Source organism: Corvus hawaiiensis, chromosome 3 (assembly GCF_020740725.1).
Source record: "Corvus hawaiiensis isolate bCorHaw1 chromosome 3, bCorHaw1.pri.cur, whole genome shotgun sequence".
Taxonomy (NCBI): domain Eukaryota; kingdom Metazoa; phylum Chordata; class Aves; order Passeriformes; family Corvidae; genus Corvus; species Corvus hawaiiensis.
In genome coordinates this window covers 117008952-117036933 of record NC_063215.1, presented here as the reverse complement: position 1 = coordinate 117036933, position 27982 = coordinate 117008952, and the positions used below count along the sequence as shown (strand labels likewise).

Here is a 27982-nt window from a genome sequence, read left to right as displayed (position 1 = left end):
CTTTCCACTTACCTACTTCTTTGCCACATTCACAGGATATTGGTGATTTACTTTACTGGTCATTATTTGCCACTTGGGCTAAAAGTTCCTCTTCCCTCCCCTGTTGTGAGGTTGCTTACCCTTTATGGATCCTTCCAAATGTGCCTGTCACATCCCTAGGCCCCTCTGGGATCACTGAATTCCTGCTGCAATCCAGCCAACACACCTTGGGAAGCTCCACAGAGCTCAGGGATCCAGCTAGAACTGGAGCCTGCAGCAGGATCCACCACTTCCCATGCTGGCCAGTTGCTGAGCTGTGGTGAGGTGGAAGGTGCCAGGATCAGCACAACGGAAGCAAAACTGAGGAAAACATGAAATGTAATGCTAAGGTCTCCCCAGCACACCTGACACCAAGGCACAGAGCTTCCCTCCAAGTAATTGGCTCCTCATTATAATGACTCTCTCTGGATGAGGTTTCATCTGGCTGCTTAATGAGGCATCAGCTGTTTGACCTTTAACCCTGGAGCCAAGGAACGACATCTGACTGAACAGCAAAGAGCTTGCCCGAGCAGCCACACAAACCTCACTGCCACAGTCGATGTCAAAAAACCCAACCAAGTCAGGGTAGTGTGAACATCCCGTCCCACATCTCCTGCTTCTGCCTTGTTCCTCTGGCAGGAACTACAAACAGAGAATGCTGTCACACCTGGAGCTCAGCTGAACCAGGCTCTGCAAAGGAAACTTTTCACTGTGGTTCAAAAAGGTCAATCACAAATTCCAGACGAAAAACCCCACAGAGGGTTATTGAACAGAAACACAACTTGTGGCTTAGAAAGCTCTACTGGCAAAACCCAGAAAGACTTCAGAGGAAAACCACAACGTGCTTGTCCTGATGCCCGTTATTTGCTAGAAAGGGAGATTGTGCACAGCCTTCCAGTCTGGACCTGTGTCCTGCTGCAGGATCAGAGAGACAACACCAACAGTCTCCTGTCAGCACACTAAAACCTCTGCAGGGGAAAGATGACCCAGCTGGGACTTTATCCCTTCAGTTAACTGAAGTAAAGATTTACTGGAAAAGTTAACTGCAGCATAGAATTCAAATATTTTAATGTTCAAGCCATTGTCCATTCCTCAAGACTGTTGTGCAAAGCTGTTTTATCAAGTACCTTACATAAGTAAAAGAGTAATTTTGGCTTCCAGATTCCCCACAAACAATTTCTCCAAATAAAGTCATAAAATACCCATTTTCTAGAGTGGTTTTGGATAGCATCTCACATCAGTCAAAGCTGGACCAATTCACCTTGTCCCCTCCAAGTCAGTCAGAAGAACCAACAGAAAATATTTGTGGGGTTTTTACCCCAGCAGCCATCTGGCAACTCCACCATGGGAGTCAAAACCAATGGACACTGCAGGGATGAGGACAGTTCTTTGGCCATTCAGCAGTGAGCAGGTGGCTGGAACAGGCCCCTGGATGTCTACTTTGGGAAGTCAGCCGGGAAGTCTGGAGGCTGCTGGGATGGCAGAAGAGTGGAGCATTCAGTAGAGGACTGATTCTCCTGGGAGGAGCTGGATGATTCCAAGTACAATGAAACCAGTCCATGGCAGATTCACAAAGAAGATCTGTGTTACTTTTGTCCTCCCAGCCACAGCAACAAAGACATAAAAAGTGCCCTTATCAAGGGTGATCTTTTAATTTCCTGATGTAGGACTGACACTTGGAATAGCCACTGTCCTTTCTGCGTCCTCTGCAAGCACGTGAGGCACTGGCACAGCCTGTGCCAGGAAAATCCATGGTGCCCAGGTTCAGCTCCCACACTCCCCTGGAATCCAGATTAACAGATACAAAAAGTCTGAAGTACCAGCAGGCTCCAAGAAACACTAATGAGCCACAAAAAAGCCTTTCCATATAAAATGGAAATTTAAATTAAAATATTAGGATAACTAAATCCCCATTTGTTCCTGTATGTTTAAATATGGAGCTTTCCTTTCTCCTCAGGAAAGATGAAGTGAAAGTAAAAGCTGAGTGTTTTAAGTGTTTTTCTAATGGGAGAGGAATGAAGATGTTTGGTTAAAAATAAGTAATCATTACAGTGCTCACTGAAGTGAAACACAACTTATTCCCCAGTAGGGAAGGGAATGACAGCACACACTGCTAGGCAGCTGCATTCCCAGAACTGGTCCAGTTCTAGACAGAAAAACCAAGCTTTTCTACCACTTTAGTTCAGCCACCAGACAGTATCTTCAGTATTTCCTCTAAAAACTAGAGCTTGGATTTCTCTGATTGCTTAACCAAAGTAATTTTCAAAACCTGATCAGATTTTGCCTGCAGTATTCCACGTGCTGTTTTCATTGAGAAGACCTCATATTCTCGCGTCACAAAAGAGAACAAGAAGCAGCTGATGAAACAGCAAACAAAATGCTCTCAAGGCTTCATCCGATACCATTCCAGCTTCCACTTTGCATTAGGAAATGAACACAGTGGAAAAGAAGGAAACCAAAGTGAATGGCAAATGGCCCAGGCCCTGCAGCTGCTCTGTTCACAGGGAGAGGCAGCTCAGGTAACTCACCTGAGCGGAATGAACCCAGGTGCCAGATCCAGTGGCAGGTCACACCATCCAAGGAGGTCGCAGCGATGGTTCCTGGCAGTCTCTTCTCCCTCTGGCACAGCTGCCCCTACAGCCTATTCTTGCAGCACTGCCTGGAATGTGAGCCACAACCTGAGGATGGCTCCTTTAGGTCTGTACACTTCTCCTTGCCGACCTCCAAATCCCAGAGGGAGTCAGCACAGCTTTGGCAGAGTTAGGGGATTTCCCAGGGATGGTAAAGAACTACCTCATGCAGAGGGTAAAGCCTTTAAGGGTTCAGTTACGTTGTTGCGCAGCAACCTAGCTACCTTGTGTAGCTCTAAGAGCCCTGATTACTGCAGGAAAACCCTCCAAAAGGAAACACTTCATTGATGCCCAGGTTACCTTTAAAGATTTTTAAGGAATTTTCACAAGTCATAACCTCTATGATTAATTGGAAGATCAGCATTATATAAAAAAAATACCTTTTGTTAACAACACAGATGAGCCAACTCCGCACCGAGGAAATGAAAATGACTCCAAGCAGGTCATAAATACAAAATTTATGTGGCATTTCAGTAAAAATACGCATAAGTATAAATTTGCAACACTTTCGTGTAACAGACAACCCTGTGTAACATTTCCAGGAAGAATGCCCACATAACACATGCCACCCCCACGGGGGCAGTAGAGACAGAGCATTCCAAGACATGCATAGAAGTTTCACACAGATCCCAAAGACAGGAGGTTTGGAATGCTGGATGGATAGCCAGCCTCTTGAAAAAGGAACATGCCAGATTTTTTTCATGACTTGCTGTTAAGAATTCCCATTCCAGTGGCAAGCAGCCCAATTGATATTTAAATTGCTTCTCAACAATCTTAAATTAATTTTGACACACAGCTCTAGTTCACAAGCCTTAAGGGCCTGTCCTTCATCAAAACATTTTGAACAGTGCCAGCAGCAGCTCCTCCAAGGCCCTTTTGTCTATACTGGGGTTGCAAGAACAAGTTCCATTTCTTTATGATTAATCCTTACAGAACAGAGATAACAGAACACCCAGATTGCACAAAAGGTTGATCCTGACTTTTTGGAAACACACCAAGTTTAATACTATTGTAACAGTCTAATTAGCACTACTCACATGATTCAATTAAAATGTGTTTTAGTGGAAAAAAACCTGATCCTGGAAGGTATATTAACATGACACTTCTACAGCTAATAGTTTTTCTGTTAAACACAAATTTAGCCTTTAGAGTGTTTGCTGCTTGCTGTTTTCCAGATAAACATTAGTCAAAAATTAGTATCTCCAGTACCACACTACAATAATTCTCCTACAAATGTAAAATTAAGTCGGAGAGATCAGTGGTTGCACAGTATCACCTTTTCTATGCAAAGCCTTACTCACAATTTAGTGATCTTTGTAATAAGATACACCAATACATGTCAAATATGGTCAAACGCACTCCCTACTTTATTAATGAAAACTCAGGAACAACAACGTTCATCCTATGTTCAAGAACCCTCAGGAGCCTGACCAAGCTCATTTCCAGATTCCAGATTCTCCAAATAAAGACAGATCTACACTGCTGTCGCCTACTGCCTGCTTACTTAATCCCTGCTCATCAGTGATCTCACAGTTCAGTCTATCATGATGGAGAACCCTTCCTATCTTCGGTTTAAATAACCCAAACCCAACTGTGACATGCAACAACAGAGGAAATGTGAGCAGACACTTCAGACACACCACACAAAGGGACTTCTGATCTCTCCCACAGAGAGATCCTCACGAACCACGCGCCTTGTAGGACAAAGTGCCATTTGTGGGTTTGTTTGCTTGTGAAATCCAAAGACACCGCAGGGAAATCCAACTCTTGTGAGAACACCTTACTGTCTTCCAAGTGCACAGTTCTTCCCTTCACACTGCAGCAGCCACAGAGTTTTTTTGATTTTTGCAGATAGAAGTTTAGCTTTCAAAAAGCTGCTGTGTGCCTCACCTACTGCTGAGTTCTGCTGCCTGCCAGCTTTATAATTGCTCAGTTACACGGGACAACACCCAAACACCACAAACTATTCTCAAGATAGTGCAATGTATAGATATTATCAAGTCTGTGTTTTCACCTGTGTGAAAGCACATTTACAGGTGTCCACTATATGGAACTCAAGCTCCAGACTGGGAGTATTCCATAAGAAATTTCAAATTCAGGATATGCAGTGTAATTTTCTTCTTTGAGGAGCTCTAACAGACAAATGCAAAGTTTCTAACATAGTTTCAAAACATATGTGACAGGACATAGATGGGAAAGTTGAGCTTTCTTAGCAAGTATGTTCTTTATGAGCATTAAAAAACAACAAAACAGCTTTCAACACACATTGGCCCTATTAATCTCAGTCTCAAAGGAAACCATCATTTTGCACTTGCAACTTCTCTGCTAATGAGAGATGATCTCATCTCTGACTACTCTTCATTCTTGAAGAACAAGATGAAATTCATGCATGCTAGCAAGGTTTATGCAATATATAGATTTTTTTTTTAAATAATATCAAGATTAGGACACATCTTACGCTCGTGGTCATACATCAACAAAGCAGGAACACAAAGGATCTCACTGAGGGTACTCCTTCCCAAAAAAGACTTATATATTAACCCAAAGGAGTGATACACGGATATGTTTCATGACCCAAGTCTAACCACACCTAATGCTGTCTACCTGACAAGCCATTTTCACTTTACACAGTCCAACACACACACTTTTATTCTGATATAAAAAGCAAAACCCAAAGCTTCTCCCCACTACCCACATGTGCCCCTCTATTTTCCTAATGTGATGGTTCCAAAAGTAGAAAAGTGATCAAAGGTAAAACCCTAAGTGCCTCTTCAGATAACATCACTAGAGCAGCTTGAGTTCTGCCAGAAGCATTCCGAGGTGGAAATGGCAGGACAGCACTGCATGTGACAAGCTTGTACTGGCAAGAAATATACAACTTCCTGACTCCAAAGTGAATATTTCCTGCTACAATCTCCTGCTAGGAACAAATTACCAAAAGAAAAAAAAAATTTCCCCTGACCAAAACTATTTCCTTTAAACCTTTTGAAAGTTCCAACATATTTTAAACATTTAGCTGCCACTCTCTTTCTGCCTGAGGTTTTTAATTACCCCAACTCCTTGGCTCAAACAACTCAAGCTGCAAAGCCTCAGGATCACCAAAAACTGACACACCTGCGGGTGAGCTGCAGGATCAACTTCCAAAACAAACATGAATAGAAATGGAAGAGAAAGGTGCTTGAAAGTGATAAAAACAAACCCATGGTACACAACATTTTTGACAGAAGACCAGTAAGGTGCCCCCTTTCACTAGTGAATCGTCTCTGTGCTTCTGTGGCATTTGGGAACAATCAACATTCAGAAGAAAAGTCACAGTCCTGCCAAGCTACTGTGGAGTTAAAAGTCCTGATCTTGCCCAGGTCAGTCTTTAGAGGGACACACACACACACAGTGTTCATTTCACAGCTGGTGAACTGAGGCTGACACCCCCTTTTTCTCTGAGAGGACATGGAACAGATAAGACACTGATTTTGATTGTCACAGCTAAAGTCACACAACACACAGCCAATGTGCTTATCAAAGAAAGTAAGCAAGTACTAAGCTTAAAAAAAGAGGAGCCTGCTGGCAGAGCAGAGCTTTGCGTAAACACCAATGACAAATCAAGTGTAAGCTCCAGCTTCAGACCCTGAGGGGGTCTGACACTTCTTTGGTCCAAGTGTACAAAATACACCACTGGGAAAACTATAGTTCCTTCTCAGCCCCCTGACTTTTCCGCTGTCTCACTGTGCTTTCAGTCTCTGATTCAGCTAAAGGTTGTTCACTTAAGTCTTCCATTTCTTCTTCCCCTGATTCTTTTCCAAGTGGTAAATCCTCCTCCAATTCATCAGCACTTGAATTTGCTGCATCTTCTCCATCTGAGAGATCTTTCACATCTGCAGCCTCTTCCGCCTCATCTGCGGAAAGCTCTGCAGCCTCCTCCGGCTCTTCCAACGCCGCATTCTCCACGTTATCCTTGGTAATTGCTTCTTCTAAACAAAGCAGAGACTGCAGTTAGACTGAATCTCACAACAATGCCTTTTAAAGTTGCATCACCAGGGACATACTCTGAAATACTGATGAACATTATTACTGATTAGGATTATTATTCCAGCTGGGATTGGAACCAGATGATCCTTAAGGTCCCTTCCAACTTGAATCATTCTGTGGTCCTGTGATTGAAAACTTCTCCTTATCTTTCAGTTATTTCATTAAACCTTCAGTAGTATTTCTCCTCCACTTCCATTTATTTTCCTTGCGTATCAGGCACAGACAGGCTTTCATTTTGTTCCACCAAGTTACAAACCAAAGACAAACCAATTTTACTTGGCTCCTGGATTATTGGTACACACCTACGGTCTGAACAGTGTATTGCCCTCTCTCCTACAAATTTACACTTTAAACTACAGCATCTCACTCCCTTAAGAGCTCTTACCAGGCGTTTCAGCTCTGTATTTTGACTTGGTTGGGCAAAGGCAGTCTGAAATCAAAACCAGGATCTGTGGAAAGGAAGAAGGCATTTATTAGCAATAATAAAAAAGGTATTTATTAGCAATTGCAAGAGTCCCTGCACTCATTCTTTTTAGATAGATAAACACAATAAAGTTTACAAAATTGTATTATCTTGCTTAGAGATAAGAGCTAAATAAAACCACAGAAAAAAGTGCTTTCTCAGTGTGTACTAACCAGCATTCCCTGCTTTCTACTACCCATTTTCTGCCTCCTACTTTCCTAAATTTATTCAGTACTGACACTGCTTCCATCTGAAGAACAGTTCAGAACACAGCTGAGGATTTTTACTTTTTGAAAATCTATGAAAAAATATTGGTCAAGATTTTCTGTATTTTGGGATGTTATTCTATTCCTACCCCCAGCTCCCCTATACAGATGTGTGTTCCACCTTTTGTGCTTGTTATTTAACCAGCCCAGCACAGAACAAGGACACTCAAAATGCAAGGAAGACATTTGTGCCTCACTGTCACATGCCAAGAATAGTGCAAAGAAAAAGAGAGAGCTGACACCATGTGAAAGAAATATATTTCAATCATTGAAAAGCTTTTTGGAAAGAGCTGAGAGATTAACTTCACATTTTTTCAGGTTTTTCAGTTTGGGCATTTTTTAGTGAAGGAGTAAGAAGGAAAGTTTCTTTTAAAACATGATATTCACTTGCTCCTAGTTATACTAACTTGATTTGCACTCGTTTGGTGAAAATCTATCATCTAGAAAAACGCAGCTGTTGAAAATGAATAATCAAAAACATTTGCTTGTATACAACAATTCTGTACGCACATCATGTATAAAAATGTGGTTTTGCCTAAACTCAAATTTCAACTGCATTGAAATCACCCCCCAGCACTACTGAGAAACACTCTCAAAATTTTTCTTTATTTCACTAAGATTTGTGCTGAAGGGCAGAGATCCAAGTCACAGAAACAAGCTTTAATCTTCCTATGAGGAATAGTGACTTAGCAGCAGGTTAAACCAGTAACTAGCAGAACTGTTTAAACCATTCTTGCAGTTGCAGAATGCACTTGTGGAACGGGCAACTAATCCGAACTTAAACCCCCCAAATCTTCAAAGCTTTAAAAAATATTTTTATCCTTTGACTTTGAGTAACAGTGTGGCAGCACCCTTACGTTGCTGACTCCTACAAAACCAATTCCTCTCTGGTTAATAAAACCTCCACGAAGCCTGTGCTCTTAGAAATTTGGATTCTTGATCCACTGACCACACACATTCAACCCTTAAGTAGAACAGTCGTAGATACAAAAAGGCCAATACAAGAATCACTCATTTTAGTGGATGGACGAAACAAATCTAAATTGAAGCACAGAGTTCATTAGAAGGTGACCTGATTTGTATTGAGGGCATTGTCCAAATGCTTCTTAACCAGTGACAGGCCTGGGACACTGACCACCTCTCTGGGGAGCCTGTTTCAGTGTTTGACCATGCTCTGCTTCCTAATGTCCAGCCTAAACCTCCCTTGGACAGCTTTGAACCACTTTAACACATTCTGGATATCAGGGAAGAGATATCAGTATTTTATAATGTATTATTAAAGCAAGGCATATTTAAGTATATCTTATGAGCAAAGTTGGTTTTATTTTTTTCACATGTTTATGCAAAGCAAGAGTTCTAGTTAACTGGAAAAAAAAAAAGTAATGTGTTTTCTTACCAAACCCAGCAACAGGCCAATCAGTAAGGTAGCCAAGATGAAGATGGCATAGGAAACCCAAACGTGAACTCCAAGAGTGCCAGTGAGGTAGTTATGAATTTGCTGGAAATGACAAGAAAATACTTAGTAACTTCATACCTAAAACCACTTAGGAGTCCTACTGCCAATACCATTACATAAATTGCTGTCTGATTAAGACCTTTCATTTAACAGTATTTATACTGAAGTCTTCCCCTTTTGACACCATTAAATCTTGGGGTTTTGTACCAATCTGTTCACATTAAAAGGCTTTTTAAGCAGAGGATGCACAATTCCTTCTCCCTGAGACGCTCAGCATTACAGATGCCATACACAACCTTACTGCAGATGGGTGTGTGAGGAGCCTCAGAGGTGGCAGGAAAGTATCACAACATCCTTGATCTCTCTGTGCCAACTCTTCATTAAGTAGAATTAAGCTATTTAGTTCTTACTGAAGCTTTTTAGCTCTTAAAAGGACCCACACACTCTAGGCATACACTGAATAAATGATTTCACTTCTAAATTTGAATATAACAATCCAAATACAGTATTAAGATTTCTTTCAAACTCTAGTCTGTTCCTCAAACCTACAAATTCAACTGGCTGAATCAAGCAGCACATCGAGTCAGATGAGCTGGTAGGAAGTCAATTATGACATTAAGTCTCTTTCAAAACAAACCGCAATCAACATTTACGAGAGTTTAAATACAGAGATTCCAAGAGTTTTCTTTTAAATGTCAGAACATCTTCCGGTATTTATCCAAGCATAAGACAGCAGAGCAGGAGGAATGAGGAAATGTACAGCTGAAATATTCAAAGTGGAAAGCAAATTACATGTTTCTTCCCAGAACAGTTAATCTTTCAGGAAGGAAACTACAGTGAAACAACACCAGTACCGAGCAACCATGGAAGAGAAACACCAGAAGTCTATAAAAAGTAAGTATTATCCAGTGAAAGAATCAAAGATACACAACTCAGAGCTCTGCTTGATTCTGTGTTAGTTTGATGCTCAGTAGAAGTGATACAAACTGTTCTAACTCTCAACTACATTTCTTTTCTGAAGCACATTTTACAAGAATAATATATTTTGCTGCAATCAAATACAGTCTCTCAATCTCAGTGATACTCAAAGGTTTTAAGAGGATGTTTTCTGACCAAAACCAGAAAGGTCTGAAATTTCTCAGTATTTGGATGTCACGGAAAAACCTGGATAGCTCCCAAATGAAAGCATCTTGAAATATTTTAAAGTAAAATATGCTTTGATATTTTAAAGCACACTTCAGAATAGCTAGGCATTTCTCCTTTACTTCTGATAATCACTTTATTATCCAAATTCATCATGTTCCTGTGCAAATGGTGTTGTCAGTTTGAACCCCAGATGCAGAAATTATTACTAAAAAATAACCCCCTTGCCCTCCCTTCTGTGCAATACACAATGCAAACAAATTGCAGAGGAGCCTCATTCACAACTCTGAAAATGAACCTGGGGATTATCTTTAGCAATAGCATGAAGTAAGAGAACCTGGCAGATATTTAACATATTGCTGCTGTTTACAACCATTTTTGCAGCAGCTCTCAAAAAGCTACTTTATAGCCTTGAAGATTCTCTCATTCCAATCAGTATTTTCATCATGGATGACAATCTTTACAATCAAGCTGCCATAGTTGGCATAGAACCCTGGCACTACAGACTTAAGAGTGCAAAGATATCATACAATCAATGTGCAGTAGATGCAAGGCAAAATGAACTCTCATAAAAGGATAATAAAAATATTCAGTTATGTTTTGACTTTTAAACATATTATTATTCTAAACATAAAAAGGGAGTATGGGAAACACTATGCAGTTACTTACCCTGATCCATCCTGAGAAGTGAAACAGCCCTGCCATGCCATGCATCCTGGAAAACAAGGAAATGGAAGGACAGGTTCACAGTAGCCCTGTAGCTCATCTCCCCATTCCTAAATATCCTACAGCTCTTCCTCCCTCTCACATGAAAAATAAGGACCCTCCTCTTTGTGAATTTACACATAATAGCTTCAGCCAGAATGAACTGCAGGCCACTCACATCTTTAGTTCATCCTGTCATGCAAGCTTTCTACACTATTTCTAAGCAAATCCACCTCCCTGAAAACAAATTCTTATGTATTCTGTAAGCACTACACTGTTTGGTATTCCAAAGGGGGACAAAAGACTCTCTTGTAAATAAATAAACAAGAAATCCTTAAAGCTGAAGGCTGCCCAGTAGCCAGAAGTCAGGAAGTAATAATCTACATAAACACACGCTTGATTCCAGGCCGCAGCAGATACTGGAAATGCCACTTTACATAATGCTCACTGGCTGTATTTTTTTTTTCCTTAATCTCTTTTCAAAGATGACATAAACAAGCCTTAGCAAGCACAAACAAAAGCAAATGCAGAAAATAAACTGCCTTTAAAGGTGAGAAGCTGGGAATCAGGCTGTCAATAATGATTGCTTCTGCAAAGCCTGCAAGTCTAGGGAATAAAGGCCTTTTGTCTAAACTATCAACACAAGACCCTTAATGAATAATGAGCTACAAAACATAGTTCTTGTTAATAAAAGCCAAGTGTTACATTATAGAAGAGGGAGACTTCCATCCTGCTACAGGCTCCACAGCTTCCCATTTCCTCTCTAAGATGTAGCCTTGAAGATCTTCCAGGGTCCGGGAGCCGCGGTATCTGCGGAACACTCCATCGTTGGCACTACAAAACAAACTCCCATCAGCACAGACAGCCCCCAACCAAAACCCCCACATACATTATAGATTTCACTTGCTGGGAGCTGAAGGTTTGGGAACTGTAACCCATGATGGAAAAATCCCAGTTTTTAAACAGCATGAGCTTTTGCTGTTTATAAAGATGCTATTTTTCTTAAATATTCTCTGGCACTACAGTAAATGCAATACACTACACAAAGCACATGAGGTTAACAACCAAACCATTTCTAAATACAACTCAGAATTAAAAGTTTACATATATATGTATTTGTTTGTATATCTGCACGACTCATAATGCTCTGACTTAATGAACAGTTCAATATTTTAAGGATGATATCATCTCATTGGAGAAGAGATACAGCAAATGTCTTCTCTGATCCATTTTTAATTAGTATGGATAACAGGGAAACTTAGTAAAGTCACTTAAACTAAAGAAAAGCCTCAGATAAGGATTTTATCATGCAACCAAAGCTACAATAACCTGAGCTGAAATCAGAAGTCACTCTTCTTTCATGTTCCCCCACATTTCATTTACAGATTAAATCAAGTGACAAGTAGGAGTCAATAGCTGCAGTTTCCAGTATGACACACTTACTGGTAGATTGTAGGAAGTGTTGTGACAAAGAAACGACCACTCAAGCCTAGAAAAGGAAGAAGACAACACAAACAGATCAGTAACACTGAAATTTCTCAGCATTCTGACTTATCTATAAATACCTACGGATCCGTATTTTAGACTTGCGAGCAGCAGGCTGCACAGCTTTCACCACTGTTTTGTAAATACAGGTTAACAGTTTGTCTTCAGATATGCTACAAACAGGAACAGATACTAAATATTGGTAACAAATTAAGGAAGAATGTTTAGCTTGAAGAATGTTTACTGAGAGGTAGTTTTCCTCATCAATGGATTTGTCTCATCAGTATTTGCACCCAGCTGAAGTTTTGGACCAGCCCAGCATTAGATGCACTCAGAGTCCATTAGAAAGGGCTGAATTCCTACAGCCAGCAACTGCAATTCATATAAAGTACCAGTGTAAAGAGTACAGTTATTTAACTTTGCCTTTTATAAAATTCTGTGAAAATCTTTTGGGAAATGAAGGCCTTATTCAGCCTTCAATAAAGCAAACAGCTCTAGGCGCCAGGATTAGCCATGGAAAAGTATTGTAGCAAGAGGGTTTCTGCCTTTAGAGACAAAGATGAGCCATACTGAAGTAAGCCAGGTATTTTTAAAAGTTTCAGTGGTAATGTTTTCCCTAGTTTGAATTCCTCTATGGAATAGGCATCAAAGGGTTGTGGCTTTTTTCTCTGCCTTTATTGCTACGAGAGGCAGGGTGATGAAAAACTTTCTGAAACAGCTCAAAGTTGTGCCAGCACAGGGAGATACAATGCAAACAAACCCACAAGTGTAAGAGCAGAATGAATAAAGCAGACAGCACAGCTGCACAAGGAAAACTGGGTGGAGAGTCATAAAGAACATAATTAGCTTAAGAACAGAGAAAGTCGTGGGAACACTGACAGGCTCTCTGAAGTTCTTACAAACACCACTCAGGCAAAGGAAACAAAACAGCTCAAACCTCTTACCTGTGGCCTATCCTAGGGTGAACACCTCAGAAGCAACACTGAGATCTAAAAGTTACGAAATACATCTAAGCATCCCCAACGCTTTAGGTGGAGGTTTGCTGGTTATCTAAGGCACCTCCCTAGATTGGTAAAACCAGATGTGAGTCAGCTACAAAATTTAAGAACACACTGAATTGTTTTGGTGCCTGTTTAATGCAAACTTGAACTGACTACTAGTTCAATCTGAAATACAGTTAGGCATCTGTCTCTGTTTGCAAATCAAAAACTGACATCCATTATGAAAACAGCTAATCAAGAATAATAATTAAAAAAAATCTTCTATTTGCACATGCACGCCCCCGAAAATGTAGAGAGAATAGAGATGTCATCTAGAACTCCAGCTGCTTTCAGCCAACTACTCAAAGAAGACACAGAAGATCCATGGAGTCTTGTTTCAATTCAGAGGTAAATGTTGTGATTGGGAGCTTAAAAAAGGCACCACAAATATGCAGAACTTAAGGATCCAGAAGCATCTCCACTATTTGCTTGTTCCACACTGAATGTTTCAATGGAGAAGATGAGGCAAGAGGAAGCACTTTAAGGCTGGAACATCAAGTGACTGAAATCTGCTGTGAAGCCATTAAGGCTCCGGTGGGTTTATTCTTCAGGCATCTCCTGCAATTAAGCACCATGAATGTCCACTTTCTCCTGCCGGTTTGGAAGTGCAATTTTATGTAACTCTGCACTCATCTCGTGGTTTTCCCCTAATTTAACACATTTTGACTACTTTCAATTCAATTCAAAGAAGGGGTTACATAACTAAGACTAATTAAAGTACCATTGTGCAAGCAAGAAAGGAGACAGAGCACTTAAAACACAACAACTGAAAGGCTGATGCAAAGCCCACAGTAAAAATACCTCAGTAACTTTGGAAAGCTCCATAGAAACTCACGTATCTTCCAAATTACATCAGCACCAAAGGTCAAATATGTAATACATGTTTGATTTCCAGTTTGAGCATTCCTTAGTTTTAGAAATGCCTGCAGCTTTCAGTGCTGAACTGGATGCTGTAGGTTTATTACATGAGCTTTGGTACAAATTCATGTTTTGGTCAGTCCTTAGACTAGCAGAAGTTAGCCATGCTTAGGGATCAGGACTCTCAGCAACATTAGAAATTCAAGTATTAAGTTTACATCTATTTAAAAAAGGTTTCATCTATTTTAGAAAGGTAATATTAAAACTCATCTCTTTATTACACTATATAATGATTAGTTTATGAAGCTTTTTGATACAGGATTTTTGTATACTTGTGAACTTTTAACAAGACATGAACCTACACAAGGTCTAGAACAGCTGGCATTTTCTTGTCAGCTTAGATTGCTGATTCTGAGACAAGGGTTTTGATACAGTAAATCTGTTCAACATGTTTGCAACTAATAAAATGAACACATTTTTCACACACTTTATAAAGCAAAAAGAAAAATCAGAAAAGCTTGGCCTTCTTTTTCTAACAACATCTCATCTTTCAGTCCTTGGATACTACTGATAAAATCCTTTATTCCCTCAAAGCCCAAACAAGCACAGAGCACTCCCAGGAGATGCAGAGGTTTATACAATATTAATATTGCTTGTACAAAGACACACTCAAAACTCTGAAAGGAGTCACCAAAGGAATAAATTAGATTGCACTCGTGCCTCTGTAAATAGTTAGGAGAAGTGTTTTTATAAACATATTTGCATATGCACATCACCAACAGGAAACAGCAGTAACCTCTGTAACCTAACACACCACCACAATTAAACCAGTCGACAAACCAGCACCATGCTGGAAACGGTTAAAAACTTTTAATTAAAGAAGGCTCCCTCTACCATACCCTGAAATTCTCCTAACGGCAGGCTACAGAATGGAATCTTCTGTGGACAGGTTGGAGGAATGAGACAGGCAACAGCTTCCAGTGAAGAAGATTTAAATAGAGAATAAGCCTCTTTTAATTCAGTATTAAGCCAGATCACTCCCTCAATTCTTTAATCCTTCAAATTGAGTTTATAAACTTCAGTTCAGAAATATGACTGTATGGAGAAGGAAAGTGTGGATAACATTATTTTGACTTTGAAGCCTAAGAAGTAGTAACTGGTACTTATATTGAATAATTGCTGTTATTAAAACAGTCTGTTTCATGCTATACCTGGTTCTTGAGTGACATCCACTTTTCCAACAGTGATCCCGAGCCGTTCGCTCTCCTTTGCAAAGCTCTCCCATGTCGCCTCAATCTGCTGACAGGCTGGACACCAAGGAGCGTAACTAAAGGGGGAAGGCAATGTAAATATTTTAATACTCTTAAAGACATTCAAATTGATTCATTGTACAGAGAAAATACAAACACATCAATCACAAAAGAAAAAAAACTACAGTTTTTCTTAATCAGGTCTACTGAATCAGACAATCAAGAAAGCTTTTTTATCAATCCCTGTGCTCTTCCCCATATTATTAAAACAAATCACAGATTTGAGAAATTCATATCCAAATTCCTCACCACTTGTGATTTATTCTGTTTACATAGGAAATAAAATCCGTTTCCATGGCAGCTACCTGAATTATTGAACCCAGGCTGTCCTCTGAAGCAGCATCCTTCATCACAACATTTTGTATTGATTTCCCACACCTCAGAACTTCCCAAAATTGCATTTGCCTTAGCCCACTACTCCATACATCACAACATGCCCTTTTTGATAGCAGTCATTCGAGACTTAAAAGGAGCACACATCAAATTTCTACTGCTCATACTTACTGTCATGTTTTTTCCCAGGATTCATTTCAGAAAAACAGGAGTGCATGTTTCAAGAGCTGAATTTTCTACACTCTCAATCAGAATAATTAAACCAATTTTGCAACTACTGGTAATATCAAACAAGAAACAGAACAGCTAATATGAAAGGATAATAGCAGATAAAGTTGCTGATAAAACCCCTTTTGCCACTTTTATTTATTTTAGCCTAACTTGGTTGGCCAAGTCTGCCTCAAACTTGTGCAGCTTGCCATGGCCTGTCACACACACAACAAGGGAACCAGGACTGGTAGGTACAGCCTGTGACTGAGCTGGGACAATTGCCCATGCACAGACTTAGCCTTTTACTAATGAGGAGAGACCTTTATGGGCTTTAATCTGATTTACCACGGGGATGGAGGTTTCTAAAAGCAAAAGCACTGAGTCTAGTGACACTCTCCTTGTCACAGTGCTCCACAAATGCCACCACGCGTCCATTGCGAACCATAGAAACACATTCCCTCCTGGGCAGAGTCCAAGATCCTTAGCACAAAACCACCACTGGGAACCTTCACAAGGTTCTCTACTACTTCGGTTTGTCTGCCACTACTGCTATCTGACCTAGGGACTGGCAATTCCTATTCTCTGGCTGTCAGCAGGTATGCTTACTTAGTGGCTGCAGACTGAGATATCCCCAGCCACCCCCAGATGTTTCATATCAGTAAAGCTTAATGTAAAACAGGTCATTTCTCACAGAAGAGGTGGAATTAAATTTACTCTGAGTGCTTTGTACTTTTAAATACTCCTGTATTTAAAAAAATGAAATCTTGTCACTTGGCAGATAAAAGGACACAACTTAAAAATACTTCTTAATTTAACTGTACTAGAAATTCATTATTCTAACTGTGAAAGCCCATATCTTGTCTTTTAAAGTCAATATCATTCTGTGTGAAAGCATCTGAAAAAAAGGACATAAATCTTATCCTGCCAAGAGACAGACCCTCAGTATCTTTCAAAAAGATGCTGGAAACAAGTCTCACACGCAGCACTGCTCTCCATTGTGCTGCTGGCTTGTAGAGAGCTTTTAATATCAGTCTGACGGATACTGTACTTTACAAACAGGATTATTTTATTATAGGAGCTTGACTGATAAATAAGAAACTGCAAACATCCATCAGATAATGCAGCTGACGTTGATCTAAAATGAAAGACAGAAATTTGACTGTCTTCTAAATCCAGCTTCTCTAGATGTGTCAAATTCACACCATGAGATTTTTGAAATTTAATACATCCTTTAGCCTGTTAAATCTGATTTTGGAATAGAAATTTAGACCCCATCAAAATTTATATTTACATTTGACATGCATGAGAATTTCTCCCGAATGAAATTAAGTGGAATATTTAATACACGACTAACAGTCATATGATTGAAAATATTTCATTTAGTTCAAAGCAGTATTAAAATCTACCCACGTCAGAGTTTAGAAGTGACAGGACATAACACTGAACTTCACAAAAAGCTGTAGTTGTTGGCTGCCTGATTTTTAGTATCAGTATTGGGCATGGGATGGCAATAGATCCATACAATGCTACAAGATCCAGCCACTCCAGCTGAACATCAGCACAGACAATCAGGATTAAAATACTTGCTTTACATTCCTGAAATTACACATCCAATTCTTGCCAGCCGGGAAACAGTCTGTTCCCACATGTTCAAGAGAGAACTTGCAATACACATCAGATTTCTGCAAGAGTTACCACTGCTGTTCACCTCAACACCCTCACTTTCCTGAAGCTTTCATGTCTGCATTTGTTGTGCAGCATTTGAGGCATCAAGGAATTCATGACTGCCTCCTGGAAATAACAAAATTATATTACCCCAACAATTACCAAAGCTTAATCGTGTCTCTTTCTCAGTCTTAAAATGATGCAGAAGAAAGTGTAAGGGGAGGTTAAGTTACTGAAGATTAAAATACTTGACACTTACATCATCTTTATCAAAAGTTTCAAAAAACTTCCTGCACCCTGAAGGACTGAGGGAAGTACTTCATTTCAACAGGGTCTTCTAATGAATCCTTTAGAACTGTGGCTGATTCGTATTTCCACAGAAGTTATGGTACAACTACTATTCTTAAATTCCTAGAAAAAAAATATAATTGTAGGAGCAGGGAAGCAGACCCCCATGTCTGCGGTGGAACCAGTCTTTGCTACTTTTCAAGGCACAAAATGCAAGAGCAGGTCCCTGGCAAAAGCAGATGTAACCAAATTTCTTCTGCCATGCTCCAGGCAGGCCCGGAAACAATTAGCACTTTGTCAACACCACCAAATTTAGGGCTGTTACTCCCATTTCTTCTCTCTGTGCACAAGGGGGTAGCGCAATTAACTTGGAGGGCATAGGGTGCAGTGCAAGCAGGCGTGGCAAGAAAAAAGGTCTTTCCAAGTTAAAAATCAAAGTTCACTGGAATTTAAATCAAGACTTGGGCACTCGGTTAAGGAAAGAAAGCTTTCAGAAGCCTGTTACACATTAAAAGGCAATTTGCTGATCTTCATCATTCAACAATCAGATTGAAAACACCCCAGAGCTAAAAGTGAGACCCTGCCAAACTATTCACTGCAAGCAGGTATTGTATATTGCTCAACACACACCTCATTCCTGATCCTTCCAGACCTCTTCCATAGCACAGTTTTACAGCTGAAATGCTCTCACACACGATCAGCCCTCCATAGATAAGGCAGCAAACATCGATCACTGCAACGACGACTGACCTCAGTGAACTAAAATCACTATTTCCAAGTATCCAGGTGTTTTCTCCTGTTCCTACTCCATTACAATACCTAAAGCTTTTTGCAGAGGGCATAAAGAAAGCAATTGAAAAGCAAAGTTTGAAGCTCTCAGACACAGACTTTGCTTTTGACTTCTATTTATCTCTGATCTAAAGCACAAAAGAACAAGCTTTGGATTTCGAACACCAACAACTTCACTGAGGCAATACAAAAAACCTCACTCAAGTTAAAACCAGTTTGAGCAAAGGTGCCATTCTGCCATATCACCCCGAGTAGATCAGTAAACACAGAACAACTTTGCTAAGATGTGCTGATACGCTGATACACAGTTTCCAGCTCCAAGCCACTTATCTCTCCCTGTACCTGGCTGGTTACTGAATTCACCAATTCACTCCTTTTCAAGTACATTTAACTGACTCTTTTTATCTGCCTTTTCACTACCATTACCAACAGTATCAGTGAACAGATGTAACACCGAGTACCATTCCACACTTTGCTCCAATGGCAATTCCACCACGTTGCAAGAATCTAGGAAAAAGGAAAAACAGCTTACGGGTAGAGGCATGAGAGTATTTGCTGAAGAAAAAACAGCAAAACTTGCTTACCCTAAGCTGCTTGATGGAGCTCATATTGGGAGTACCATCAAAATTAGAGTGAAAGTGTTGAGACAGTATCCAACAGAATGGTAAAAGCAGTATCAGAATTAAGTTCTTATTTTTAGTCTTCTAAATAGTTTTGCCTTACTGCTACAGATTTCACAAGCATAAAAAAATGAATAAAAAAAAGACAGTTTCTCAATACAGATAGGTCTTGAGGCAGGATAGGCAGCTTTGTAATGCCAACAAAAGAAAAGTCCGGCATCAACGGTGTAGTTTTAATGACTTTTCAAGTGAGCAGGTGGCAGCCAAAGATACAGAAGTTGGTCCCTGTCATTTACCCAGATCTGTATCACCACAACACAGGCCCTGGAAGCTGACAAGGAGCTTCCTGCAGAGTGCCAAACCCCTCCAACCCAGACAAGCCTTTTTTTTTTAAACACGGAGAAATTATTTTTAAAATAGAAAGCAAACCAATCAATGAAAACTTATGTGAATTTTCAGAGCTTCAGCAGATTAAGCTCCATCATTCTACGTATTTTTATGTCCCCTTCTGCACCTGTTTTGTTTTGTTTCTTCTACAAAGGAGGGTATTTCACCATCACATTTTTGCAATTTTTGTTCAGCCAATGTCCAGCACAGCACTCAGCTGTGTGTTCAGTTATTAAATAAAATGTTTGGTCACTTCCTCTGGACCCAGCCAGCAGAGCTGCAGAGGCTTCAAAACCAGAACAGAGTTTTGATAACTTGATTTTTATTCCCCTGGCTTTTTGGTTTTTATTGGGTTTTGGGTTGTTTTGGTTTCTTTTTGTTCAGAATAGGACAAAGAAAAGCCTGGATACTAACAAGAAATAAGAGACTAGACACTCTTAAGTGACAGAAAATTCTCAATCTTATTCAACTCCTAACCTAACTTACAGCAATTGTTAAATAGTTTAGCAAATTCTTTGGGATTTTATTTACACAAAGTATTTCAAGCCATCTGATTAAAAGCATTAAGCCATCTAAATACCAAAACATTCAGCTTCATTTTAAACACATTCCCTTGAAACTACAGACAAAAGGTGGGAGGGCTGAACCCTTGCAATCAGCTGTCCAACGAGATAGTAGGGAAAGTTTAATGATAAATGACAATGAAAAAGTAAAAAGTATGGGCCTATACTATAAATATAACAAGCTAGCCTTGGAAACATGACTATTAACCTGTCTCCTGATTTTCACCTGGCTCGAATTAAAATGGACAATGAAGACATTCTTTTTCAGGTACACACAGCAGTAAGTCTGTGCTGAAACAAAGGGGAATCAGAACATTTAACACCCTATATGGGAACAAGCACATAAAGTACTACAGATGCACCAAGAGCATAAATAGTTTCTTTTGTAACCAGAGGCATGAAGACTACAAGTGCATTGATGGGCTGCATTTTTTTGTTTCTTTGCTTGTTTGAATTTACTTAAAAAGAAGAGGATGTTAAATTAAGATAAATCAAGCTCGGAACAAGTGTTGTTTACAACAGTAAAATGCACTTTTAAGTAAACAGACCAGAAATAAGTTTTCTGTGTTCCAAACAGACACAATATTAAAGACAAAAAGAAAACTCCTCATATTAATGAATCATTATCTCACAGCGACAGACTAGAGATAAGGAAGTAGGGAAACTTTTTAACACAGCTCATTCCAGCATCAGACTCACAGCACTCCAGCCCAGACCTGTGTGCTGTGATAGTAACAACATCCAAAAAATGGTGCAATGTCTGGCAGATACAGAACCTTCTCCAAAACATTTTTATCAAGAAAATGCAGCAGCGCTTCCAGAGCCTGCAATTTTTCCAGCTACGAATAACCAAATATTTACAAAAAACCAGCCGAGTACACACACCTCAGCTAGGAGGGATGAAGGAAGAAAAATCCTATTCCTGCTACAGATCCCACACACAAGTAATTTCAAACTTAAGTTTCTCTATTTGTGCACCTGGAAACAACAACAAAGTGGAATTACACAGTGATTTTCCACCTTCCCAAATAGAAAAACTGGCATAAAACAGCATCTGTACCTGTTCCTACCAGGGCAGGAGGCTGCAAAAGAGCAGTTGATGAAAATAAGTATTTTTTTCATGAAGATGCTATAGTAACAATTGCATTAATAAAAGCACTGCTTGGAAAACAAAGGTCTTATAAATAAATAGGAGGTTCTTCAAACAAATGAGGTTTTCTTGAACATTACTGCAGTCCTGCCAAGCAGCCTGAGACAGTATGGAAGGAATCCATGGACTGACATTCAGGATTCCTGTCTGGATCACCAGCTCTAAACCAGATACAAATCAGTGAAGCCAAAATCCACCAGCATAGAAACTGCTGCAAGAATCGGATTTGTCTGTGTTGACTGTTCTCCTGACTGAAGCCACTTGTGCTGAAAATTCTCACACGGAGTTTCTGCCACAAGCCTTATCAGGAATATTTAGGCAAGAGGGAAGCCGCTACCGCCCATGGAAAAACTCACTGGCTGTAACTGAAAAACTCACTGCGTCCAACCCCTGCCCCAGCTTCACTTCCAAAACAAAACTGAATTTCCCCCCTTACTCCTCTCCTCTTAAGAGATATTTTGAGGATGAGGGCCGGGAGCAGGGATGGAGAAAAACCCGGACCGGATTTCATCCGGAAAGCGGATCGGGGGAAAACCCGGACCGGATTCTGCTCGCAAAACATTAAAAAAAAAAAATCAATCCTAGAGCTCAAACTCTCACTAATTCCACACCAGCAGCATGGAGTTTTCATCCTCATTAAAGACAAAGGCTCCTCCTCAGGAGAAAAGCAGAAAGCACCAGTAGTGCACCACAGGAAACAGCATGGAGACCCGAGGATCTTTCACACATCAAACACTGCATAAAATTAATTAAGAGTCTCATTTAAGCAATGCAGAAACACGTACCATGCCCAGCTAACACTAAAACCAACTCTGCCACCATCGCTATTGTCAGCTACCTCTCACCCTAAACCAAAGAGCAATTTTTCAAAAGGAGAAAAGGCTTCCAAATGATTTTGTTTGCTATCCCAACCACTTCTGATTTCCAGTCAGTTCCTCTCTTTTTTCTTCTTCAGAGGCATGCACCACTAGTTATTTAAGTATTTTCTCTTAGAAATAAAAACCTTGAGTGGCCATAAATAATCTTCCTCCTTAAAACTCATCACCCTGTGTATGAATCAGTAACTTTTATACAATTGCTTCCACATTGGACTAAGATAGCCCAAGAGAAAAAACTTCAATTTAAAACATAATCTCGCAATGTGAGAAAACAAATTTATTTTTCCCCCACCTTTTAGATCACAATAAATGAAGTGAGACACAAAATCCATTCTAAATCCTCAACCTCAACAGTTGGTACACCTGGGTCACTATCAGCTGTTTCAAGATTGTTCCCACCTATTCACTGACTAACGCCAGGGTCCAGTAGGATCCTGAGCACTAAAGCCTTAAGAGAATTGATAGTCCATCCTGCTAAGAAGAGACTAGAGATAAACAAAATACAAGAGCAAACCGAAACTTAAAGTAGCTAGCTAACTACTTAGGAGGGAGAGCGAGTTCAGATGTTCAAACTGTTTCAAACTCAAGCACTTGCACAGAGTAGCGCATATGCCACAATAAAATCCTATTTCGTAGCTGCACAGCCCACAGGTACCACGTGACTATACTGCCTACTTAAACTACTTTTTTACTCACTGCCGTCTTAAAAAAAAACCCCACAAGCTCCTTTTCCTCTTCTAAATACAAGCAGGTGAGCGACAGTTCCAACAAAAAAAAAAAAGAAAAGTCAGGCGCATTTCAAGAACTGTGTCATGGCACAAGCAAATCCACCACACCACTACAGTCAGTCAGAAGTTAATGAAATCTGATGCATCTCCCTTGAAGGAGAACTCCGAGCTCAAGTCGGCTTGGAGTGAAGGCAGGCTGGGACATTATGTAATTCTGCTTCGGAAGCCTACTCCTGCGAAATACTCCGTACCGAACTCAGCCCTCTTGGAGCTCACACAGAGCCCAGTGCCAGCCCCTGGTGTGGGAGCAGGACAAGGAGCAATGCCGGACACTATTCCCCAGTGGGGAGCTGGCTGGAGTGGCCCGTTTAACCATGGACACGCGGACAAGAACCTGAGGGACAGCTGCTTCACAGAATCACTGAATGGTTTGGGTGGGAAGGGCACCTTGAAGACCATCCAGTTCCATCCCCTGCCATGGCAGGGACACCCTCCACTAGACCAGGTTGCTCAGTGCCCCAACCGGCCTGGCCTTGAACGCTTCCAGGGATGGGGCAGCCACAGCTTCTCTGGGCAACCTGTACCAGGCCTCACCATCCACACAGTACATAATTTTTTCCCCAATATCCAATTTAACCCAACTATCTGTCAGTTTGAAGGCACTCCCCCTTATCCTGTCATGACACGCTTTTGTCAATAGTCTTGCCCCATCTTCCCTGTAAATTTCCTTCAGGTACTGGAAGGCCACAATTAGGTTACCCAAAACCTTCTCTTTTGCAGGGTGAACAAACCCAGTTCTCTCAGCCTTTCCTCAAAGGAGAGGTGCTCCATCCCTCTGATCAACTTGGTGGCCTGCTGTGGGCTCGCTCCAACAGCTCCATGTCCTTCATTCCATACCCCTCGTTCCCCTCTGCCTGGAGTGACCCATTTAACCTTGGGCACTCTTACCCACACAGTATGGGACCCAGCGGGGCAGCTCCTTCTGTCAGACAATTCCTACCGAGCGCAGGGTGTGCCCGGCGGCTGAGGGCGGGCAGAGGGGACCACGGGCACCGCCCGCTGCCTCCCTCACGCCGTCCCCGGGCAGCCACCGCCGGGGCGGGGAAGCTGCGCGGCCCCTCTGCAGGGCGGGAAGGCCGGACCGGCCCCCTTCTCCCCACAGCGGGGCTGGAGTCACCGGCCATGCCCGCCCCTCGCAGGGAATCCCCCTCACCCCCCGGCCATACTGCCTCCGAGGCGGGCGGGAAAGCGACCGCTACTCACAACTCCAACATCCACTGGCCCTGCAACACCAGGCTCCAGTTGGAGCCGCACAGCACTCGCACGCTGCTCCGCGGCTCGCCGGGGCTGTAGAAGGTGGAAGACAAGCAGACGGCGGGACCCAGCAGCGCTACGAGGAGCAGAGCGCAGAGGAACGGCCCGCCCTGGCGCCAGCGGCCCGGCGCCATGTTCGGCCAGCCCGCCCTCAGGAAGTCGGGGCGCGAGCGGCCGCCGCGGGGGCGGCGCCTGCGCGGGCCAGGGGCGGCTCCTCCCTCAGCGGCCCCGCCCGCACCTGCTCCCGGCGCCCGCCCGCCCCTCACGGCGGGAGCCGCCCGGGCAGAGGCCCTGAGCTGTCCGAAACCCGGAGTCCTGCTCCAACAGGGCCTCAGGGCAGCTGCTCTGGCCACTCTCCAGTGCGCTCCGTCAGGTTTTCTGACCTTTCTTGTATTGGGGCACATAGCTGGGAGGCGCGCTCGCGGCGCCGTGTTGTGGGAGCCGCTTAAAAAGCGCTAATGGCTTCACTGGGGTGCTGGGAGGCATCAGCTCTGCGGGATCACGCTAAAACGAGTGTTCCCCGTTCCAAGGGCCTGCCACGGAATCACAGAATCCCAGAATAGTTCGGGTTGGAGCAGACCTCAGTCCAAGCCCCCTGCTAAGGCAGGGTCACCCAGAGCAGGTGACAAAGGAACACGTCCAGGTGGGTTTGGAATCTGTCCGGGCAGGAATACTCCATGACCTCCCTAGGCTGCCTGTTCGAGTGCTGTGGCAACCTTAACGTGAAGAATTTCTTCCTCATGTTGTGGTGAAACGTCTTGTGTTTTAGTTTATGGCCATTGCTCCTCTGTCCTGTAACTGGGCACCACTTCTCTGCCTCAAGCAGGCAGCCCATCCGTCCCAATGCATTCTTTACCCCATCCCAGACACATAACTCTGTGTTTTCCTTGACTTCAATGAGATTCCTGTCAGCCTCATCCCTTTGGCTTGCCCAGGCCCTTCTGAACAGCAGCCCTGCCCTTGAGTGGAATGATTGTACTGTCAATTAATGGAAATTAAGACAATCGACTTCTTTAGTTAGCCTGGTAAATTGACCACGTAAAAAAAAAAAAAAAGAAGAGATCACTGTACAGGTCTGGGCTGCCGTCTTGTCTGTTATGAAAGTCCTTGTTTGGCTGGAGATTATCTTGGCATGGAAGTAACTTGTGCTGAACAATTTTCTAACAGTTACTGCAACACAGCGCTGATAAGTCCTGTTGGTAAAACATTCACACTTTTTTTTCCCTTCAGAAGAGGAAATAGTAGCATTTACCACCTGTGACTTTTGTTGCACTTTACCAGTTTATTTAATGAGGCTCCTTTACATCACTCCCATATTTCCCCATGGGATTCTGGGCTTGATCAAACCATTCCTTACAGCCCAAGTATTGGTCTGCCCTTTATTGGCACTGAAGCAGGCTCAGGGTTAATATTTGGTAACAGAAGCAGAAGGTGCCCCTAGCACCACTCTCACTATGCAGAAATGGAACCATGACAGCAATTTTCCTCTTTTTTTACTCCTCAGGAGTAATGAGACCTCTCCCAGTGACTCAGTGATACTCTCATCACCAGGTGTTCCAACAGTACCTGCCCTTACCAAAGAAGAGTTTTGCTGACAGCTTCCCAGCACTGCAGAGATCCCTGACTTTCTGAGCCATCTTGCCATTTGCACTTAATGCCAGCTGAGGATTAAATAAGTAAGACCCTCTCAGAACACATGATTCTTGTAATATTTTCTGTGTGATACACGAACTCAGAGTCTCTATATTACAATTTTTCTAATCCTTTTGTGGTTTGTAAAAGAAAAAAAAAGTTTCTCTAATTTATCATTGCCCTTCCTAAATGGATAGTGTAAAATTGGATGGTTTAGCAATGTTTAGACCTGGGATGGGTAGTGAAGAGGAAAAAAAATACAGCAGTAGAAATTATTTGAGAAGACACACACTTGGCTGAAGTTCCCTTGTGAGAAGATAATACAGAAAGGACTTTTTTTCTGCTGCTAGTAAGAACTTGGGAAACTTGAGGGAAACGTGCTAATCTTTCTATAGATTCTCTAGGGAAGGAATTGGCCAATGCAAAAAGAGGGTTGAGATCTGGTGGAGCCAAATTAAGAGCATTTATGTGACAAAGAGCTGATGTGCAAAAGGGAAGGCTGAGGAACGTTTTATTTGGTGGTGGCACAGGGTGGTGAATAATTTTAGTTGTGTCATTAAAGAACATGCAAATGAAGGGGCTGGGAAGGAACAACATGTAAAATGATGGCTCCAAATAAATGGGAGTGTTCCTGTGAATTCTAAAGAACAAGGAAAGAAAAACTTACTTTGTAACTAATTTAGCAGTAATTTCTAGCCACTTTCAACATAGAGGAGGTTTGCATTTCAGGCAAACATTGATCAGGAGCAAGGCAGAGTTGGTTTCATTCCTGAAAGAGAACAGAATGTTCCTAAACCAGGGGAGACCTATCATGGAGCTGCTAATCCCTGTGAAGTAGGTCAGGCTTGCCAAGATGGAGAAGGTACAGCTCATTTGAACCTGGTTAGGAACATCCATTAGGAAATGGATAAAAAGAGAAAGCAAGGAGAGCCAGTTAGAGAAAACAAGTGTCTGGGCCAGACCTTCTCTTGCTTCTGGGATTACTTCAATCACTCTGTTCCTTACACAGTTTACTCCCCTTTAGCTTCAGTGGGCTTCTGTTAACCTGTACTGCTCCAACTTTGACACTGTATGTGTGTGGTGCTCTGTTGGCTTTGCACAAACCTTGAGAGCTACAGTTTTCCAATTGCCACACTCCCACTGCTCCTACAGAAGAGATTTAGGAATCAAGCTGTCACTTTAGGTTTCCACAGCTGTTGATAGAAGTGTAGTGATGAACCCCAGGTAAGTTTTAGACAGCATTTGATTTTAAAAAAGAATTCTAGTCTGTAAGTGTTTGTTTTCTTTTAATCTTGATTATAAAATGTAAAGTTCAACTACAGTGTGGAAAGAACAAGTGAATCTACATGAAGGGGAAAATGTCTTTCCCTTGTTCTGGGACACTCACCTCACAAATATTTCCGTGCTGGAATGATAATTTATCTTGGTGACCAGCCCTTGCTCTGTACAGAGGACCCCTGTTTCTCTTGAAGGATGTGAGGAAGACAGGGCTTTGTGTTTTCCCACTATTTTCTATATAAGGAGGTTGAAAAGGTCCCTTCCCACTCAAACTATTCTGTGTCTTTGTGTTAACTGAACTAAAATTTTGCCTCCTCTGATAGTGTGGTTTTCTAATGGAAAAGTAGGGAGTTAAAAACTTAAAGAGATTTTAGGTGTGTGGTACAGAGGATGAAGTTGGAAAATTCTTTCTGTAACTTGGTTTCTATCAGGTTTATTTTCTACTTTATTGAATGTTGTCCTATTATTAGTTTGTGTGGGTGTCTCGTGGTAAGGAAAGGTATTCCAGCATTCTTGACATGTTTTCTTTCACTGTGTGCCATGATGGATTCATGACACTGCCTAGAGCAGAATAAATTACTGCAACACTCATTTTCCTAAAATACACTTGATATCACCATCTACGTAATTTTTTCCAGTTCTCTACTGGATTTCCAGAACTACCCTCCTAAACTTTTGGCATTTGTTCTGGCTGGATTGTTTGTAAAACTAGAAAATAAGAGGTTATCATCACACAGACAATAGCAA

At 41.6% G+C, this 27982-nt stretch overlaps 1 protein-coding gene across 1 annotated transcript; it reads right to left on the bottom strand.

Moving 5' to 3' along the window:
- Positions 1-3091: 3091 nt before the first annotated feature.
- TMX4 (thioredoxin related transmembrane protein 4) lies at positions 3092-24497 on the bottom strand. The gene is made up of 8 exons (XM_048297242.1): positions 24275-24497; positions 15302-15417; positions 12151-12196; positions 11413-11541; positions 10672-10717; positions 8800-8901; positions 7060-7123; positions 3092-6616 (listed from the first exon to the last, which is right to left on the bottom strand). The coding sequence occupies exons 1-8, from the start codon at positions 24457-24459 to the stop codon at positions 6330-6332; spliced, it is 975 nt and encodes a 324-aa protein (XP_048153199.1). The 5' UTR covers positions 24460-24497; the 3' UTR covers positions 3092-6329.
- Between the last annotated feature and the right edge of the window lie 3485 nt (positions 24498-27982).

What these genes read in the sequence shown, in the direction of transcription:
- TMX4 (XM_048297242.1), bottom strand. Translation starts at nt 24,459, where the DNA reads ATGGCGCCGGGCCGCTGGCGCCAGGGCGGGCCGTTCCTCTGCGCTCTG. An exon ending in ACTTCTCAGGATGGATCAGG is followed by an intron (nt 8,902 to 10,671) that starts GTAAGTAACTGC and finishes TGTCATTTCCAG; the next exon opens with CAAATTCATAACTACCTCAC. An exon ending in TTGGCCTGTTGCTGGGTTTG is followed by an intron (nt 7,124 to 8,799) that starts GTAAGAAAACAC and finishes TCCTTTCCACAG; the next exon opens with ATCCTGGTTTTGATTTCAGA.